Source organism: Anolis carolinensis, chromosome 1, assembly GCF_035594765.1.
Source record: "Anolis carolinensis isolate JA03-04 chromosome 1, rAnoCar3.1.pri, whole genome shotgun sequence".
NCBI lineage: Eukaryota > Metazoa > Chordata > Lepidosauria > Squamata > Dactyloidae > Anolis > Anolis carolinensis.
In genome coordinates, this window is record NC_085841.1 from 301,743,920 (window position 1) to 301,761,172 (window position 17,253).

General features: G+C 42.6%; 1 protein-coding gene across 5 annotated transcripts; it reads left to right on the forward strand.

Moving 5' to 3' along the window:
• The first annotated feature begins 250 nt into the window (after window positions 1-250).
• On the forward strand, window positions 251-15,764 carry slc35c1 (solute carrier family 35 member C1). Of its 5 annotated transcripts, none has more exons than XM_062967929.1 (5): window positions 251-500; window positions 5,412-5,485; window positions 9,167-9,286; window positions 11,667-12,235; window positions 13,967-15,764. In XM_062967929.1, the coding sequence occupies exons 4-5, from the start codon at window positions 11,698-11,700 to the stop codon at window positions 14,524-14,526; spliced, it is 1,098 nt and encodes a 365-aa protein (XP_062823999.1). In that variant the 5' UTR covers window positions 251-500; window positions 5,412-5,485; window positions 9,167-9,286; window positions 11,667-11,697; the 3' UTR covers window positions 14,527-15,764. The 5 variants fall into 5 exon arrangements, with proteins under 5 accessions (XP_062823999.1, XP_016847927.1, XP_062823998.1 ...); XM_062967928.1 differs by lacking the exon at window positions 251-500 and adding an exon at window positions 766-837; XM_062967931.1 differs by lacking the exon at window positions 251-500 and adding an exon at window positions 819-837 and having other exon boundaries at window positions 5,415-5,485.
• The last annotated feature ends 1,489 nt before the right edge of the window (window positions 15,765-17,253 follow it).

Below are 17,253 nucleotides of genomic sequence, written 5' to 3' on the forward strand. Positions count from 1 at the left end.
GGGCACACTGGCTCTATGTGCCAAGTTTGGTCCAGATCCAGCATTGGCTTGATTCAATGCCCTGTTTTTATTATTATTATTATTATTAAACGTTAAAATGAAGTTAGTTATGCTACTAATATGCCGCCTCCAAATGCAGAATATGTAATTTAGAGCCTGTATCTTTAAGAGTAGGGGAGGGGTAAGGAGCCCTAGCTTTAGAACTCTGGGAATGACAATTAGAATGACAGTTGGTTAGGGATTTCTGTTCTGTTTAAGTTTAAGATTAGGCTTGAAAGGAAGCAGAGGGTTATTGGTAGAGCATAAAAATCCACATCAAGTCAGAGTATTAGAAATATGTAGAAGCACGTCACGTCGGAATCATAGACATTTGTGTGAAATTTCTTTCAGTCTCACTATAGCACATGAAGACAGAATAACTAACATGAAACGAAGCCAAAAGAGCATAACATCATTATTTAAAAAGCCCAGAGAGGAAGACATTTCATCTAAAGTTAAAGGTAAGTTAATTTTATTTGGAATAACACTAAAACTATTTATTTAAACTATTTATCATACATTGCTCGCTCAATCCTTTTTCTTTTAAAACTTGCACATATCCTGATTTTGATCCATCTTTTGTAATATTATAACAGCATTTAGATCTATTAGGCTAGTACAAAACAATGGACTTCAATAGGCAAGAGAAAATGTGAGGCCTACTAACCTAGTAGGCCTCAAATTTTCTCTTGCCTATTGAAGTTCATTGTTTTGTCACAAGAGCAGCACTGACTGGACTATCAGTGCTGCCATCTGTGGCGTGTTCAAGGAACAACTTGCATGGTGTGACTAGACACAGTACGTTTCCCTAGCTTCTTTTGTACAGTTAAGTTGTAAATATTGTAGAACAATCTGGGATGTATAAAACATACAATTTGTTGTAGAAGGCTTTCATGGCCGGAATCACTGGGTTGCTGGGAGTTTTCCGGGCTGTATGGCCATGTTCCAGAAGCATTCTCTCTTGACGTTTCGCCCACATCTGTGGCAGACATCCTCAGAGGTTTGAGGTCTGTTGGAAACTAGGATAAGTGAGGTTTATATATCTGTGAAATGTCCAGGAAGGGAGAAAGAACTCTTGTCTGTGTGAGCTAGGTGTGAATGTCGTAAGTAGCCATCTTGATTAGCATTGCAATGCCTTGCAGATCAAATATTTTATTTATTTATTTATTTATTTAATTTATATACCGCTCTTCTCCCCCAGGGGGACCCAGAGCGGTCTTACATAATGGCAAGATTAATGCCCCATATAATACAAAATATAGTAAAACAAACGATCGTAAAAACACACTTAAAAACCAATATTATACCCCATTTAAAACAGTAAGCACTGTGTGGCCATTACAACAGGGCCAGTAGCATTGGGCCAAAAGTCAGAGCCAGTCTGTATTCAATTACACATTAATCCAGCGAATACATCAGATTATATCGACCGTATCTTAGGATGGGCCAAAAGCTTGGTCCCACATCCAGGTCTTCAGCTGCTTCCTAAAAGACATGAGTGAGGGGGCTTCCCTAATCTCCCTTGGCAAGGAGTTCCACAGCCGCGGAGCCACCACCGAAAAAGCCCTGTCCCTCGTTCCAGCCAAATGCACCTGTGACGGCGACGGGACCGAGAGCAGGGCCTCGCTGGAAGATCTTAATCTGCGGGGCGGCTCATAGGGGGAGATACGTTCGGAGAGGTAAGTTGGACCAGAGCCGTTTAAGGTTTTGTAGGCCAAAGCCAGCACTTTAAATTGTGCCCGGAAGCTAACAGGCAGCCAGTGGAGCTGCTTCAACAGAGGAGTTGTATGCTCCCTGTACAGCGCTCCAGTTAATAACCTGGCTGCGGAACGTTGGACTAGTTCCAGCTTCCGAACAGTCTTTGAAGGCAACCCCACGTAGAGCGCATTGCAATAGTCCAAACGAGATGTAACCAGAGCGTGGACCACCGTGGCCATGTCAGGCTTCCTAAGGTATGGGCGCAGTTGGCGCACAAGTTTGAGTTGTGCGAAGGCCCCCCTGGCCACTGCCGAAACCTGGGGTTCCAGGCTCAGCGATGAGTCCAGGAGGACACCCAAACTGCGAACCTGTGTCTTCAGGGGGAGTGCGACCCCATCCAGCACAGGCTGTAACCCTATACCCTGTTCGGCCTTACGACTGACCAGGAGGACCTCTGTCTTGTCTGGATTTAACTTCAATTTGTTCGCCCTCATCCAGTCCGACACAGCAGCCAGGCACCGGTTCAGGATCTGGACGGCCTCCTTGGAAGCTGGAGAAAAGGAGTGATAGAGTTGGACATCATCTGCGTACAGATGACACCGAACTCCAAAACTCCGGATGATCTCACCCAGCGGCTTCATGTAGATGTTAAACAACAAAGGGGACAGTACTGAACCCTGTGGGACTCCACAAGACAACGGTTGTGGAGCCGAACAGCTGTCCCCTATCAACACCTTCTGGGTACGGTCCTCAAGGAAGGACTGGAGCCACCGCAATGCAGTACCCCCAAGGCCCATTCCCACGAGGCGACCCAGAAGGATACCGTGGTCTACGGTATCGAAGGCCGCTGAGAGATCCAGGAGAACCAGCAGGGACACACTCCCCCTGTCGAGCTCTCTGCGGAGATCATCCACCAAGGAGACCAAGGCCGTCTCAGTTCCATGCCCCGGTCTGAAGCCAGACTGTGCCGGATCCAGATAATCAGTTGCTTCCAAGAATCCCTGGAGTTGCGAGGCAACCACGCGTTCCACGACCTTGCCCAAAAAGGGGAGATTGGAAACAGGCCGAAAGTTATTCCAATTAGTGGGGTCAAGTGATGGCTTCTTCAACAGCGGTTTTATTACGGCTTGTTTGAGGCCAGCTGGAAGTCTGCCTTCCCGGAGGGAGGCGTTCACCACCACTCTTACCCACTCGACCAACCCCCCTCTGGCTTCTTTAACCAGCCAGGATGGGCAGGGGTCTAGGATGCATGTGGTCGCTCTCGCTTCTCCAAGGACCTTGTCCACATCCTCGGGTTGCACAGATTGAAATGAATCCAAAGCCTGACAGCTTTATGCCTGGGGGAATCTTTTTGTTAGGAGGTGTTAGCAGGCCTTGATTGCTTCATGTCTGAAATTCCTGAATGTTGTTCTTTATTTACTGTCCTGACTTTAGAGTTTTATAATACTGGTAGCCAGATTTTGTTCATTTTCATGGTTTCCTCCTTTCTGTTGAAATTGTCCACATGCTTGTGGATTTCAATAGCTTCTCTGCAAGGGAGAGGGAGGAAAACAGCTGCTCTAATCCCCATTATCGAAACAAGTCTCTTTTGTGCAGAGGAAGAGTTGCCTCTTAGAGGAGATGTAGACAGTGGTCCTCTCTCCTTGGAAAAACCTTCCAAAAAGATGGGAAATTCCAAGCCTTACTACGATTTAGAACATGCTCTGGAGACGAAAATCTAAGGAGACATGTTATTAACTGTGGCAAGAATGCTACATACATAAGTCACGAAATACAGAATGAGATCATTTCAATCAGTTCCAGTGACAGAAGAGATTGTTGCTAGAGTCAACAAGTCTGATTGCTTCTCCATTCTGGCTGATGAAACTATGAATGTATCGGCAACAGAGAAGCTTTTATTGTGTCTTCGTAACATAGATTTAAAGGAAAACTTAACAGTCATCCGAGAAGATTTTGTAGGATTTATACCCATATATGACCAATCGGCAGAAAATGTCACTAAAGTTATCCTAGAAAAATGCAACATGTTGAAATTGGACATGAACAAATGTATAGGGCAGGACTATGATGGAGTTGCCAACATGGCTGGCCATCTAGCTGGAGCTCAAACAAGAATTCAAGAAACATACCCCAAAGCAAGATATTGTCATTGTGCAAGTCACTGACTAAACCTTGAATTGAGTGATACATTTTCAAACCTTTCTGTCAGAAATTGTCTTGGAACAATAAAAGAAATAACAAATTCCTTCATAAACAGTTCAAGTGCTAACAATATTTTGCAGATTAATATTAGCGCTCATGTGCCAGAAACAAAGAAAAAAAGACTGGCACGTTTATGTAAGACTCGTTTCATTGAGAGGCATGACAGTGTATTGACATTTGTTGAACTATTTAAGCTGATTGTAGCTGCCTTAAAGAAATCTCAGAGAAACCATGGAAAATCTCTTCTTCAGCTTCAAACTTTTTGATTGCAATTGAAAAAAGTGATTTCATTGTTAGCCTGTTTGTTTGTGAACAACTCTTCAGCCTTACTTTGCCCATATCAATTTTTCTTCAGGAAAAAAGTCTTGATATGGCATCTGCCATAAATCACGCTAAGTCACTTTTAAAGTCTTTAGAAATTTTGAGAGCAGATGCAAAAAATCATTTTGTAAAACTCTTTGACTTAGCAAGAACAACATCTGAAAAAAATATTTCAAAGCAACTTGACTATTCCAAGGCAAATTTCAAGACAGGTGCATCGGGAAAATCCAGGGACTAATTCTGTAGAAGATCATTTCAGTGTTGCAGTGTTCATATCGTGTGTCAATTCACTCATACAGGACATTACTGAAAGGTTCATGTCAAATGAAGACATTTTAACCAGTTTTCAGGTTCTCCTCCCTGGATTTTCAGGTCTAGACAAAGTTCACCATGTGGAACAACTGTCAGAATACTTTGAAAATGACGCAGCACCTGCTTCCGTCAAGGCTGAGTACATAATGTGGTGTAATATTACACCATCAATTAAGAAAGATACTGAGGTACTTAAAGTGTTGGAACTCTGTGACAAAACCTACTATCGGTCAATAAATTTCCTTTTGACTGTGTTAGCTACTCTACCAGTAACAACATGCAGTGTGGAAAGATCGTTTCAACCATGAAGAGAGTGAAAAGTGTATCTAGAAGTTTAAGGACAGACCAGAGACTTAGTGGACTAGCAATGATTTCCATTCATCGGGACATCACTATCAAACCAGAAAAAGTAATTGACAAAATGGTCGGGGAGAAAAACAGAAGACTGTTACTGTAAAGTAAAAAAATAAGTAAAAACGTATTTTAAACATTTTGTTAATGAAAGTAAATAAATAATATTTAGTATTTAAACTGTTATGTCTATTCATACCATGATCTGATCACCATGCTCAATATATCCCATATGCATGGGGGTATTGAGATAACAACACAAAAGGTTTCCTAGGGTAGATCCTTTCTCACTCAGACTCACCCCCCCCCCCCCCCCCGGGAATCAAATCTTGGCTACAGGCCTGACTGTGGCCATATACATACTCAGAAATGTCAAAATTAATTTAATATATTTTTCATGACAATATGCATATGATTGAAATATTAGTCTTGAATATCAATTTTTAAAAAAGAAATGTACATAATCATAAATTTGTGGTTTCCACCAGAAGGAGGCAGCATGTGAGCTATAAGGAGCACTGTCACAAGCAGACAATATGCCTTCATGCAAAAGAAGATACTGGTAATTCTTCTTAGAATTTAATTTTATTTCCAACTTTTCACAGATGAAAATTGGGATGTGTGTAGTCAAACAACATCAGAGTGTGGGCAAGATGGCAAAGGTTATTAATGGTGAAGAACACACAGCTAGGACAGGCTGCAGCAGTTTGCTTTTGCTTTAGCCTATTGGAAGGGCAATGTTCTGCCTCCTCCTTCGTTATCAGAGTCCAACAATTAAATTTAGCTAAAGACAAGGGGGGTGGGAGGAGAAAGGAGAAACTGATATTTTAAAATTAGCTGGAAAAAAGGAGATGATAAAGGATTGATTGACTATGTCTCTGCCAAATCATAATAGTTGAATGTTTTATGTTGTTTATGTTGATATGTGTTCGAGGCATCAAATTGTGCCCTTGTTGTAAACTGCCCTGAGTCCCCTTCGGGGTGAGAAAGATGGGATATAAATAAATTAAATAAATAAATAGATAAATATAATATTATGAAATTAAGAGCCCTTCTGAAAACCATGAACACATTATAGTAACATGGTATGTTTTGGGCAAACTGATTATCAAAAGTTTCATAATCTCTATTTGTGTTGACAGTAAGAAAAATCAGAAAACAAGGACTAAATAAAATTGCTATGGATATTTAGAGATGAATTTGCATTCTCACCTTTTTTTTCATAGTTCTGCAAATGCTGCTATGATGCAGAGTTTGAATTTGAATTATTATATTGATTTTTTTTCTCTCCTACATATGCTTGTCATGGTGTTTCACTTGAATAATCATTCTAGAAAGACAAGTTTTCATCTAGTTCAAGGGACTCACAAGCAGGATATGTTGTGAAAAATCAATAGTATATTTACTCTGTCAAATTGAGAATTTTATGATTGCTTTTGCCCAAGTGCAAATATACCTCCTTTGGGGCAAAGTGTTCAAGAGAGTGGCAGAAGCATGACTGCAAGTGTTCTTGCAGGATACAGAGTGACTACATTCTGGATTGATGCCTTTGTTATTCATGAGTGTGTTCAGCTACAGTAACTATCTTAACAATGTATATCCCTGTAAACTTGGGAGCCTGGGTGATCCAATATGTCTGATCATTTCTAGGGGGTTAGGGGTACTCGACCCATTGAAGCCTAGTCCAAAAATGGTTTGAGCCCCTTGTGGCCCCTTGTGGTTCTCTTCATTCTTCAGTCTCTGGGGATAATACTTTGAGGAGAGTTAAATTAAGGAGAAGGGCAGATGAGGGGACCAGCCAGCTATTGTAATTAACAGTCTCAACATTGCTGGCACTGTAAAGACCCTTCTACACTGCCATATACAGTGTTCCCTCACTACTTTGCGGTTCACCTTTCGCAGATTCGCTGTTTGGCGGTTTTTCAATAAATTCTAAAAGACTATTATAAATCATAAAAATTACAATTTATAGCCGAAGGAAGGAAGGAAGGAAGGAAGGAAGGAAGGAAGGAAGGAAGGAGAAGCCAAAGGGAAAGAAAAGGAGCCCAAGGGGCAAAGGGAGGAGAAGGAGGCGATTTATCAACACACGATTGGTTGATAAAGATTTAAAATAGTGTATAACTACTAAAATGATGTATAAATATTAAAATAAATATAGCGTCCCTACTTCGCAGATTTTCACTTATTGCGGGTGGTCCTGGAACCTAACCCCAGCGATAAGTGAGGGAACATTGTAATCCAGATTATCAAAGCGCTGGATTATCTGAGTTTACACTGCCAAATAATCCTGTTCAAAGCAGATAATCTGGATTTTATACGACAGTGTAGAAGGGGCTTATGTGATCTTTTAGAACCTACTGGCTCTTGTTTCAAAATAAACACAGAAAAGGATTTTGCTACCAACTCCAGATCAAATTAAATCCTAGCATTTGCATCTTTGGAGGACAGAGGGAATAGGTCAATAACAGTTGAGGAATTAATTCAGAAACATAATCTGGAATATCAGTGTGTAAAGAGATTTTGTATCATTTTAGGTATTAACTGAGAGAACAAAGATATTAGCAGAAACTTCTATAAACCGAGGATGCATCTATACTTTAGAATTAAAGCAGGTTGAAATTGCTTTAACTGCCATGGCTCAATGGAATCATGGGAGTTGTCATTTCAAAAGGTCTTTAGCATTTTCTGCCAAATAGTGCTAGTGCCTCTCCAAACAATGCCCATGATGCCATTACATTAAGCCATGGTTGTTCAAGTGTGTCAAAATGCATTAATTCTACAATGTAAATGCACCCTGTGGCCCCTTCTACACTGACCATTTAATGCAATTTGAAACTAGCTCCAAACTGTGGCAGCCAGACAACAAACTTCCACAAAAGTGCACAAAAGTAATCCTTTAATGTGCAAGTGTCCTGTGGTTTGTATCATCACCACCTGGTCCAAGATTTTATACGTAATCATATGCATAGCAAAATCATTTTCTTTAATACCAGTTTGAAACTGCATTAAATGGTCAGCGTAGATATACCCTGAGTCCACTCAGTCAAGGAAATGAAGTGTCTGGGAAGTATTGTTACCAGAGTTTTTTCCTTGCAAAGTTTCTCTGACATATGCTTTTTCTTGCAATGAGTTTGGCAATTATAAGAAACAAATTCAGTACTGTGAATCATACAGCTGCAATAATGAAGAGTTGTTTTTTTTCTCTTGTGCATCTGTGACAGGCACTGGATCACTGCTTTCTGTGTGCTTTCGGGTCACACATTGACTTCTGATGATCCCATTTATTTTCTAGGATTTTTTTTAGAAAGAAATACAGTGTTCCCTCACTTATTGCTGGGGTTACATTCCAGGACCACTCATGAAAAGTGAAAATCCGTGAAGTAGGGACACTATATTTGTGTTGTTTACAATCTTTCTGGCAAGTAGCGTCTCTGTCCCCTCCTCGCCTCTCAAACACACGCATGCCTTGTAAAGCGAAAACAAAGCTGCTTCAACCTCCTTTTCTCTCCCTTCAGCTTTTCCTTCCTTTCTTCCTTAGACTTCTCCTTAGGGAGGAAATAGAAAGAGAGATTTATAATATTATTTTATGATTTATACTATTATTTTAGTGTTTATTTAAAAACCACGAAACAGCGAGGGCATGAAAAGCGAACCGCGAAGTAATGAGGAAACACTGTACTCAAAAGTAGTTTTGTTGGTTCCTTCTTCTTAAATGTAGCATAGAGCGGGGCTTTTTAAAACTTTTCCCCTTGTGATTCCTTTTGACCCAAGAAAGTTTTAATGTAAACCTGGGTATAGTATATAGGTGATATAGCTGATAGTATATAGCTGATAACAGATCAGCATTTGCAAGGCTTGCCAAACAGGCTGATTTTCTTTTTTTATTATGTATAGCTGAAACATATCTGCTGAACTTCTGTTGTGCAGTGTTTACGGTGAATAAACACAGCAGAACAGATTAATGTAAATGTCTTAAATAGCTACTATGTTACATTCAAATGTTCATTGTTCAATCTTTTGGGACCCTGACATCAAGCTAAGGGGATCACATTTGGGGTCAGGACCTGCAATGTCAAAAACCCGGTTGCTCATGTAAGTACTAACCAGGCTGAGCTCCTTAGCTTCTGAGGCTAGTTAGGCTCTGGTGCATTTGTAATATCTAGGAGAATACAAAAAAGGTTAGCAGCTCTTGCAAGAAAATGACCCATCCTCTAGCAGCTGATTGCTCATTTGCATTTTCCAGGTGAGGTGGCAGCAGGGGAGGATAAGGAAGCAAAAAATCGGTCCAGGAAGTTACAAATGTTAGTTGAAGAGGAGAAAGAAAAGGGAGAAATAAGCTGCTTACTGCTCAGTTGATAAAAAGGTGAGTGGAAATTCAAACCGAGGGTCCCATTGCTGCTCTTTTTTGTGGTAAGACCTCTTCCTTCTGCCGAGAGTCAAAGGCACAGTTTATCAAAGCTTACCTGCCTGCTGGAGAAGCTAATTAGGGCCCTTTCTACATTGCCATGTAAAATCCAGATTATCTGCTTTCAACTAGATTAATGGCAGTGTAGACTCACATAATCAAATTCAAAGCAGATAATGTGGATTATCAGATTTGATAATCTGGATTATATGGCAGTGTAGAAGAGACCTAGGACACTTACAACGGGTACCTGCCTTTGTCTTTATGGCAGCCTTTGTCAGAAGGCCTGGCACCACAGCCTTGAGAAAGTGGGCGAGTAGAGGTGGCTGCTCTTTCCCCTAATGATTGCTGGTGTTGGCATAAAATACTAAAGATTCATCTGTATGCTGGCAGCCAAAGGTGTGAGTGCCGACCATTTAGAAATATATCTTTTGCAGGATATAACTTCTAGAATCCCCCAACCAGCATGTCCATATGATGGCTGGAGGATTCTGGGAATTAAAATCCAAAAGTAATTTTCCCAAGTTCTGCCTCCAGGCAGCATGGTGGTTGGGGCTAAAACACTGTAGAGTACACATAGCACTGTGCAGTTTGACATTGTTTTAACTGCAATGGCTCAATGCTACGGAATCCTGGGAGTTGTAGTTTGGCACTGGCTCTCTTTGGCTGAGAAAGCTAAAGATATTGTAAAATTACAGTTCCCATGGTTCCATAGCATTGAGACATGGCTGTTTAAGTGGTAAAGTAAAGGTAAAGGTTTTTCCCTGACATTAAGTCTAGTCGTATCCGACCCTGGGGTTGGTGCTCATCTCCATTTCTAGGCCAAAGAGCCAGATTTATCCGTAGACCCCTCCAAAGTCATGTGGTTGGCATGACTGCATGGAGCGCCGTTACCTTCCCACCGGAGCAGTTCCTATTGATCTTAAATGTGCATGTTTTCGAACTGCTTGTTTTGCATGTTTTTCACCCCACTCCCCAGATTCGAACCGACCTTTCGGCCAGCAAGTTCAGCAGCTTAGCAAGTACTGTGCCGCCAGGGTCTCCTATTATAAAGTGGTATCAAACTGTATTAATTGTACAATGTAGACTCACCCTTAGGAGAGTAATGCTACTCCCAGGATTCCATCATATGGGACTATGCAGAGTAAAGTGAAATCATAGAGCTATACTTATGTAATGTAGAAAGGCCCCAGCAGTCTTTCCATCCACCATGTAGGCAAAAGGCTGGGAAAAATGGAAAGCGTCCATGACAGCCGATGATGGAGAGGTGCCATTTTCTGTTTGGGGCCCGAAGTGGGTCTATAGTTGAATTGAAGGGGCAAAGATGCAAAAATACTCCTTTTAATCCAAAGTCAAAAGCAGGAGGCCCCTTCCAGTGGAGAGGGCAAGGAAGGACACCACAAAAGTTGGATCTTCAAACTGCAAAAAACTATTTTATTGTGTAGCCATAGTTATAACGACAAAAATGCATACAGCAATGCAATCAAAGTATTTGTCGCATCTTCAAAATGGTTGCAAGGCTTTTTATCACTTTTACAGAAAGTAGAAAATATATTCTTATTGGCTTACAAAGATCATTTACCCCATTCGTCTAATATTGGCTACGTCACAAGCATCTTAACTATCATGCAATATGAGCCCATCTAAACAGCTCTGGTAAGGCTGCTGTGCGTTTCGTTCAAAGAAGGAACTTTCCTAAGGCCTGCTTGTTGCATCCATCACCTCCTTTCCTTCTGACCACCCCTCATGACACCATGAAGCCAGAGCAGGCCTGGGCAAACCTGGGCCCTCCAGGTGTTTCGGACTTCAACTCCCACCATTCCTAACAGCCTCGGGCCTTTTCCTTTTCTCCCACAGCCGCTTAAGGAAAGGGCCCGAGGCTGTTAGGAATGATGTGAGTTGAAGTCCAAAACACCTGGAGGGCCCAAGTTTGCCTATGCCTGTTACAAGGGAGCCCACTCGTCAACGGTTCCCAACCTTGGTTCTTCCTTCCAGGTTTTTGACTTCAACTCCCAGAAGCCCCAGCCATCTTGATTGACAGCCAGGAATCCTGGGAGTTGTAGTTCAAAACGCGTGAAGAACCCGAGTTTGGGAATGCTGGGGAGGAGGGGGCCGCGAAGGCGCGTTGCCTAGCGACGCCCGGCTTTAAGGCGGAAGTGAGCGGGTGTTTTTCCTCTTCCGGTGGGGCCCTTGCGCAAATCTTCAAAATGGCTCCCCGCCGCCAGAAAATGGGGGTGAGGAGAATGGGTTTCGTGTTGAGGCGGCAGTGGGAGGCCTTAGGCTTTGAAACAGCGGTGTAAGTTTGTGACACCTCCCTTCTGCTCTCCGCCATGAACAGAGTCCAGCTAAAGCGCTCCGCCATTCTGAAGATGGCCCTCGGCGGTGGCGGCGGCTCGTCGGAGTCCTTGCTCCCGCCGGAAGAGCCCGTTGGCATGGAGGGGGACGGGGAGGGCGCCCGGGAGCCTCCGTTCCTCCTGCGGGCGCTGCGGATCGCCACAGTGGTGACCCTGTACTGGTTCACCTCCATTACCATGGTCTTCCTGAACAAGTACCTGCTGGGCAGCCCCTCGCTGGGCCTGGACGCGCCGCTCTTCGTCACTTTCTTCCAGTGCCTGGTGACGGTGCTGCTGTGCAAGGCGCTGAGCCTGCTGGCCGGCCTCTGCCCGCGCGGCTGCCTCGACTTCCCCTCCATCCGCCTGGACCTCAAGGTCTCCCGCAGCGTCCTGCCCCTCTCCGTGGTCTTCATCGGCATGATCACCTTCAACAACCTCTGCCTCAAGTACGTCGGCGTAGCCTTCTACAACGTGGGCCGCTCCCTCACCACCGTCTTCAACGTCATGCTCTCCTACCTGCTCCTCAAGCAGACCACCTCCCTCCCGGCCCTCCTGGCCTGCGGGGCCATCATCGGTGAGTGAGTGAGTGGCGGCAGGGCCTTCCTCCAGGGGCCAGGGCTGTAGGGAATCGTGGAGCTGGAGGACACCCCCAAGGGCCACCCAGTCTGCCATGCAGCAGCACACAACCCAAGCACTCCAGGCACTACATCTATCTATCTGTCTATCTCAATATATCGATATAGAGATACAGTAGAGTCTCACTTATCCAAGCTTCTGGATTATCCAACACATTTTTGTAGTCAATGTTTTCAATACATCGTGATATTTTGATGCTAAATTTGTAAATACAGTAATTACTACATAACATTAGTGCGTATTGAACTACTTTTTCTATCAAATTTGTTGTATAACATGATGTTTTGGTGCTTAATTTGTAAAATCATAATCTAATTTGATGTTTAATAGGCTTTTCCTTAATCCCTCCTTATTATCCAACATATTCACATATCCAACATTCTGCCGGCCCGTTTATGTTGGATAAGTGAGACTCTACTGTATATTCATAGAATCATGGAGCTGGAAGAGGCCTTAAACGCTGTCCAGTCCAACCCCCTTCTGCCATGCAGGAACACACACCTCAAGCAGCCCAGGCTCCATGATTCTATAAATATTTCTATATACAGTATTGGTATATTGAGATAGACATAACAATATATATAAATATTCATAGAATCATGGAGCTTGGAGAGATCCCTCAAGGGCCATCCGGTCCGATCCCCTTCTGCCATACAGAAACACAACCTAAGCACTCCAGGCACAACATCTATTTATCTCAGTGGTTCTCAGTGCTGTTTTGGCTTACAACTCCCAGAAATCCCAGCCAGTTTACCAGCTGTTAGGATTTCTGGGAGGCTGAAGGCTGAAACATCTGGGGACCCACAGGTTGAGAACCACTAATCTATCTCAATATATCAATATATAGATATATTCATAGAATCATGGAGCTGGAAGAAACCCCCCAAGGGCCATCCAGTCCAACCCCCTTCTGCCCTGTAGGAACACACACCCCAAGCACTCTAGGCACTCATTCTATCTCATCTCACATTTTGTTCCCAGTACCTTTTATCAACCTTTTTTTGTCATTTTATTAAAATGAAGTGCCCAGAACTGGTGCATGGCAGGAGGTTGAACTGGATGGCCCTGGGTGGTCTTTTCCAAATCTGTGATTCCAACTATCTAATAGAACATAGTACTCCAGATGAGGCCTGATTATAGTGGGACTACTACTTCTCTTGATTTGGAAACAATGGTTCTATTAATGCAGGCTAAGGTAGCACTTCACTTGCAGCCTCACACTCCTGGGTAATATTCAATTTATGATCAACAATAATCCTAGGATTCTTTGTATATGTAGTAACGCTGAGCCAAGTGTCCCACATTCTATACCTGTACAATTTGGGTTTTGTGGCCTAAATGTAACATTTTTGTGGCTTAAATGTAGATTCTTTTGAATTCTGTTACTAACTTTCAATTTTCCATTTGGAGGTTGGGGATGGCAGAAGAGAAATGCCACTGGTATACCTGCATACCACCATTGACCCTGACCACTTCTTTACTGTTCATTGACTGAACATTAGAAGTGATCATTAATCTGCCATGTCACTCTCTCCCATCTCTGACCAATAATGTATTTTGAGTCATTGAAGTCAGAGTCTGAAGAATTTGCAACTTTAAAAAAAATGCTGCTCTTGTTGCTTGCCTTTTGCTTGTCTCATCTGAACCATCAAATGTTTTTGCCTTACAGGTGGCTTCTGGCTTGGAATAGATCAGGAAGGCGCAGAAGGGACTCTATCCTGGTCCGGCATAATTTTTGGAATCCTAGCCAGTCTCTGTGTCTCACTCAATGCTATCTACACTAAGAAGGTCCTGCCTGCTGTGGATGGCAGCATCTGGCGTCTGACCTTCTACAACAACCTCAATGCCTGTGTCTTGTTCTTGCCACTCATATTGCTCTCAAACGACTATTATACTATCTACCACTTTGAGAAATTGGGGAGCTCCAGCTTCTGGGGCATGATGACCCTTAGTGGAGTGTTTGGTTTTGCCATTGGCTATGTGACAGGACTCCAAATCAAATTTACTAGCCCTCTCACACACAATGTATCTGGGACAGCGAAAGCATGTGCCCAAACAGTGCTAGCCGTTTGCTATTATGAAGAAACAAAGAGCTTCTTGTGGTGGACTAGTAATATGATGGTTCTAGGTGGTTCCTTTGCATATACGTGGGTGAAAGGAGTGGAGATGAAGAAGGTGCAGGCAGAAACTCCTCCCAAAGCAAATGAAAAAAATGATGCTGGTGTCTAATAGCCCACTGTGTGCATATACTTCCATGCATCCTGTGTCATGGGAGTTAGCTAGAAAGCAAGCCAGAGCCTCAAGTCTTCAAGACAGGAAAATCCTGTGATGACAAAAGTGCTGGAAGAGATAAAAGTTAGAAAACAAAGTGAAGTCCCATGAGTATTCATTGGATGACAAATGTTGAACGCTCATAAGTCGTTTCCTGTGAAGAGGTGCATGGTGGTGGTGGTGGGGTAGGTGAGTTCATAGATAGGACACTATTTATTAATCAAGGTTCACCTGAAAATGGCTGCTTCTTGGGTGATTTTGTCTCCCTTTGATAAAGGATGGTGTTAAAAAAGAGCAACAATGAATAGGATTTAAACTAGACAAAATAGGTTGATCTTGGTTCTGTTTTGCCAGTGGAGAATGCTCTCTAGTTCTCTCATATATACTCCGATCATCATATTTTGTCTTCTTTCAAAATACTTAGCGGTCCACTATTCTTTACTGAAAGATAATCTTTTGTCTCACTGGAGATATCTAAACTTATTAGTTATCTTTCTCTTGCCCCCATGGGGCAAACTTGCACTGGTTGCTAGTGGGTCCATTGCCATGTGTGTGGCAGGTGTATGTTACATTTTATTGTTGCCTCTTCTGGATATGTTTTGCTGGTACCAAACTAGAGTCCAACCCATCTGAGCTCCTATTTAGTTCTAAGCAGCTACAGCAGAATCAGCGGGAAAAGATAGAGTTGATATAATGTCCTGACTAGCAATGATGGATTGAAATAACCTAATGACTCTGAAGTGCATGTACTTGCTTTAGAGAGGGTTATGGGACATTTTTTGGCAATGCTATTTGTAGAACAAATTTAAGGGGCATATAATCCCTCTGGGCTGCTTCATTAGACCCTGAGTTCATTGAAAACAGTGAAAATACAGTATATAAAATATACTGGGTTAAGTTCCCCCCTTTCATATAATCTGTAGTCCTTTGTGTCATGGACTCTAAAAAAAATTAAAATGGTAGGATGTCCCTGCCCTTTAGAGCAGTAGAAATTCATTTATATATATACACACACATACACTTATCGTGTGAGACTCCATGGGCTCCAGGAGCCCAAATTCACTGGAATGTTTAACTCAATTTGCCTTGTTGCCTTTTGATTATAGCCCTGTCATGGTCTCATATCTCTGATTTTGTACTGAGAAATTAATTTTTCACGGTTGATTTGTGATTGTTAATAAAAGTTTGCTTAAGTATTTTTGGAGTATTTTTTCTTTGTATAGAACTCGTTGGAGGTGAAATGAATAACAGGCTACAAGGAGAGGATGGTAATGGGAACTGAATAAATAGAGAAGGGAAGGTACAATGAGTGATTGTAAGCAGGAGGCTTCTGTGAATATCTTCTACCTATCCAGAGTTTTAAATTCTGTCCACTTCTAGAGCATTGCTGGCATATGCTGTAGTAATATATGCATATCAGTAAATGTATACAGTACACCCTCCACTTTGATGCAGGTTAGGAATGCAGGACCTCTACAAAAGTGAGGAAAATGGAGAAAAAAGCTATTTTCCCTGACAGAACACCTTTCCAGGAATCTGGGTCTTCAGGGTGAGACTGCCAGAGGTTGACCCTGGATTTGCACAGGAGGACTTAGAGATTCCTGAAGAAGTGTTCTCTCTAGAAATCTAGGTCCTCTAGTGTGACTCAGTTGTCAACTTCCAGCAACTGTTGACCATAGTGTCACCTTGGATGACCCAGAGGTTCTTAGGAAGACGGTGTTCATCAAATCCGCTAAAGTTAAACCCACAAATGTCATGGACAGACTGTACCTCAACTTGGTGTAAAAGTTAGTAGCTCTATACTTGTTTAATTTGTTTGTGTGCTTCCTTTCTCCCAAAGGGTAAAACCAAAAAAGTAGCTACAATAAAAAGTTAGAACTCAAACAAATCACATTAAAACATGATTAATTTTTAATATATAAAATCATTCAATTTTTTTAAAAAAACAATACATCACCTTGCTACCCTCCCCTATAAAAAATTCCCTGTGATCAATCACTAATTACATGGCCGTTCGGGGAAAAGGGAAAAAGAGAGGGAGCCAGCCCAGTTTCCTGTAGGAGGGAGTTCCAGAGGCTGGGAGTTACCACCAAGAAGGCACCTGTGTGATCACCATATGGCCCAGTGCCTACGGTGGGACTGAGAAAGCCCTCCATGAAAAACTTCAATTTCATATAATAAAGTCACGGCTTAGTCAACAAGCATCTTGAAGGTAAACATATTGAGCACCACCAGATTTAACTAATTAAGAACTATGTATCTTGAAAGCTATCAGATCCCATCTGATCTTGTAAGCTAAGCAGAGGCACCCCTGGTATGTACTTTGGTGGGAGTGCTAGGTGCTATAGCAGACAAGGACAAACTAAGGCCTGGGAGCTGGATGCAACCCCCGGGTGCTTACCTCAGGCTCTCTTCATTTTCCCAATCCTCTTGGCAGGATATGGCAGTACACGGCAGCCCACCATATCCTTATGCCAAAAAGATGGGGAAGGCACATAGCAGCTGAGAAGCCTACTGGAGCGCTCTTAGCCACCGTGTGTCTCAACCACTTCCCAGCATAAGGACGGTGGGAGCGGCTCCATCCTTATTCCAGAAGGATGATTTGAAGAAGACACGCAGCAGCTGAAATCCTCCAAAGTATTCTCAACTGCCTCCTGTCTCGCCCTCCTCCTGGCATAATGCCAA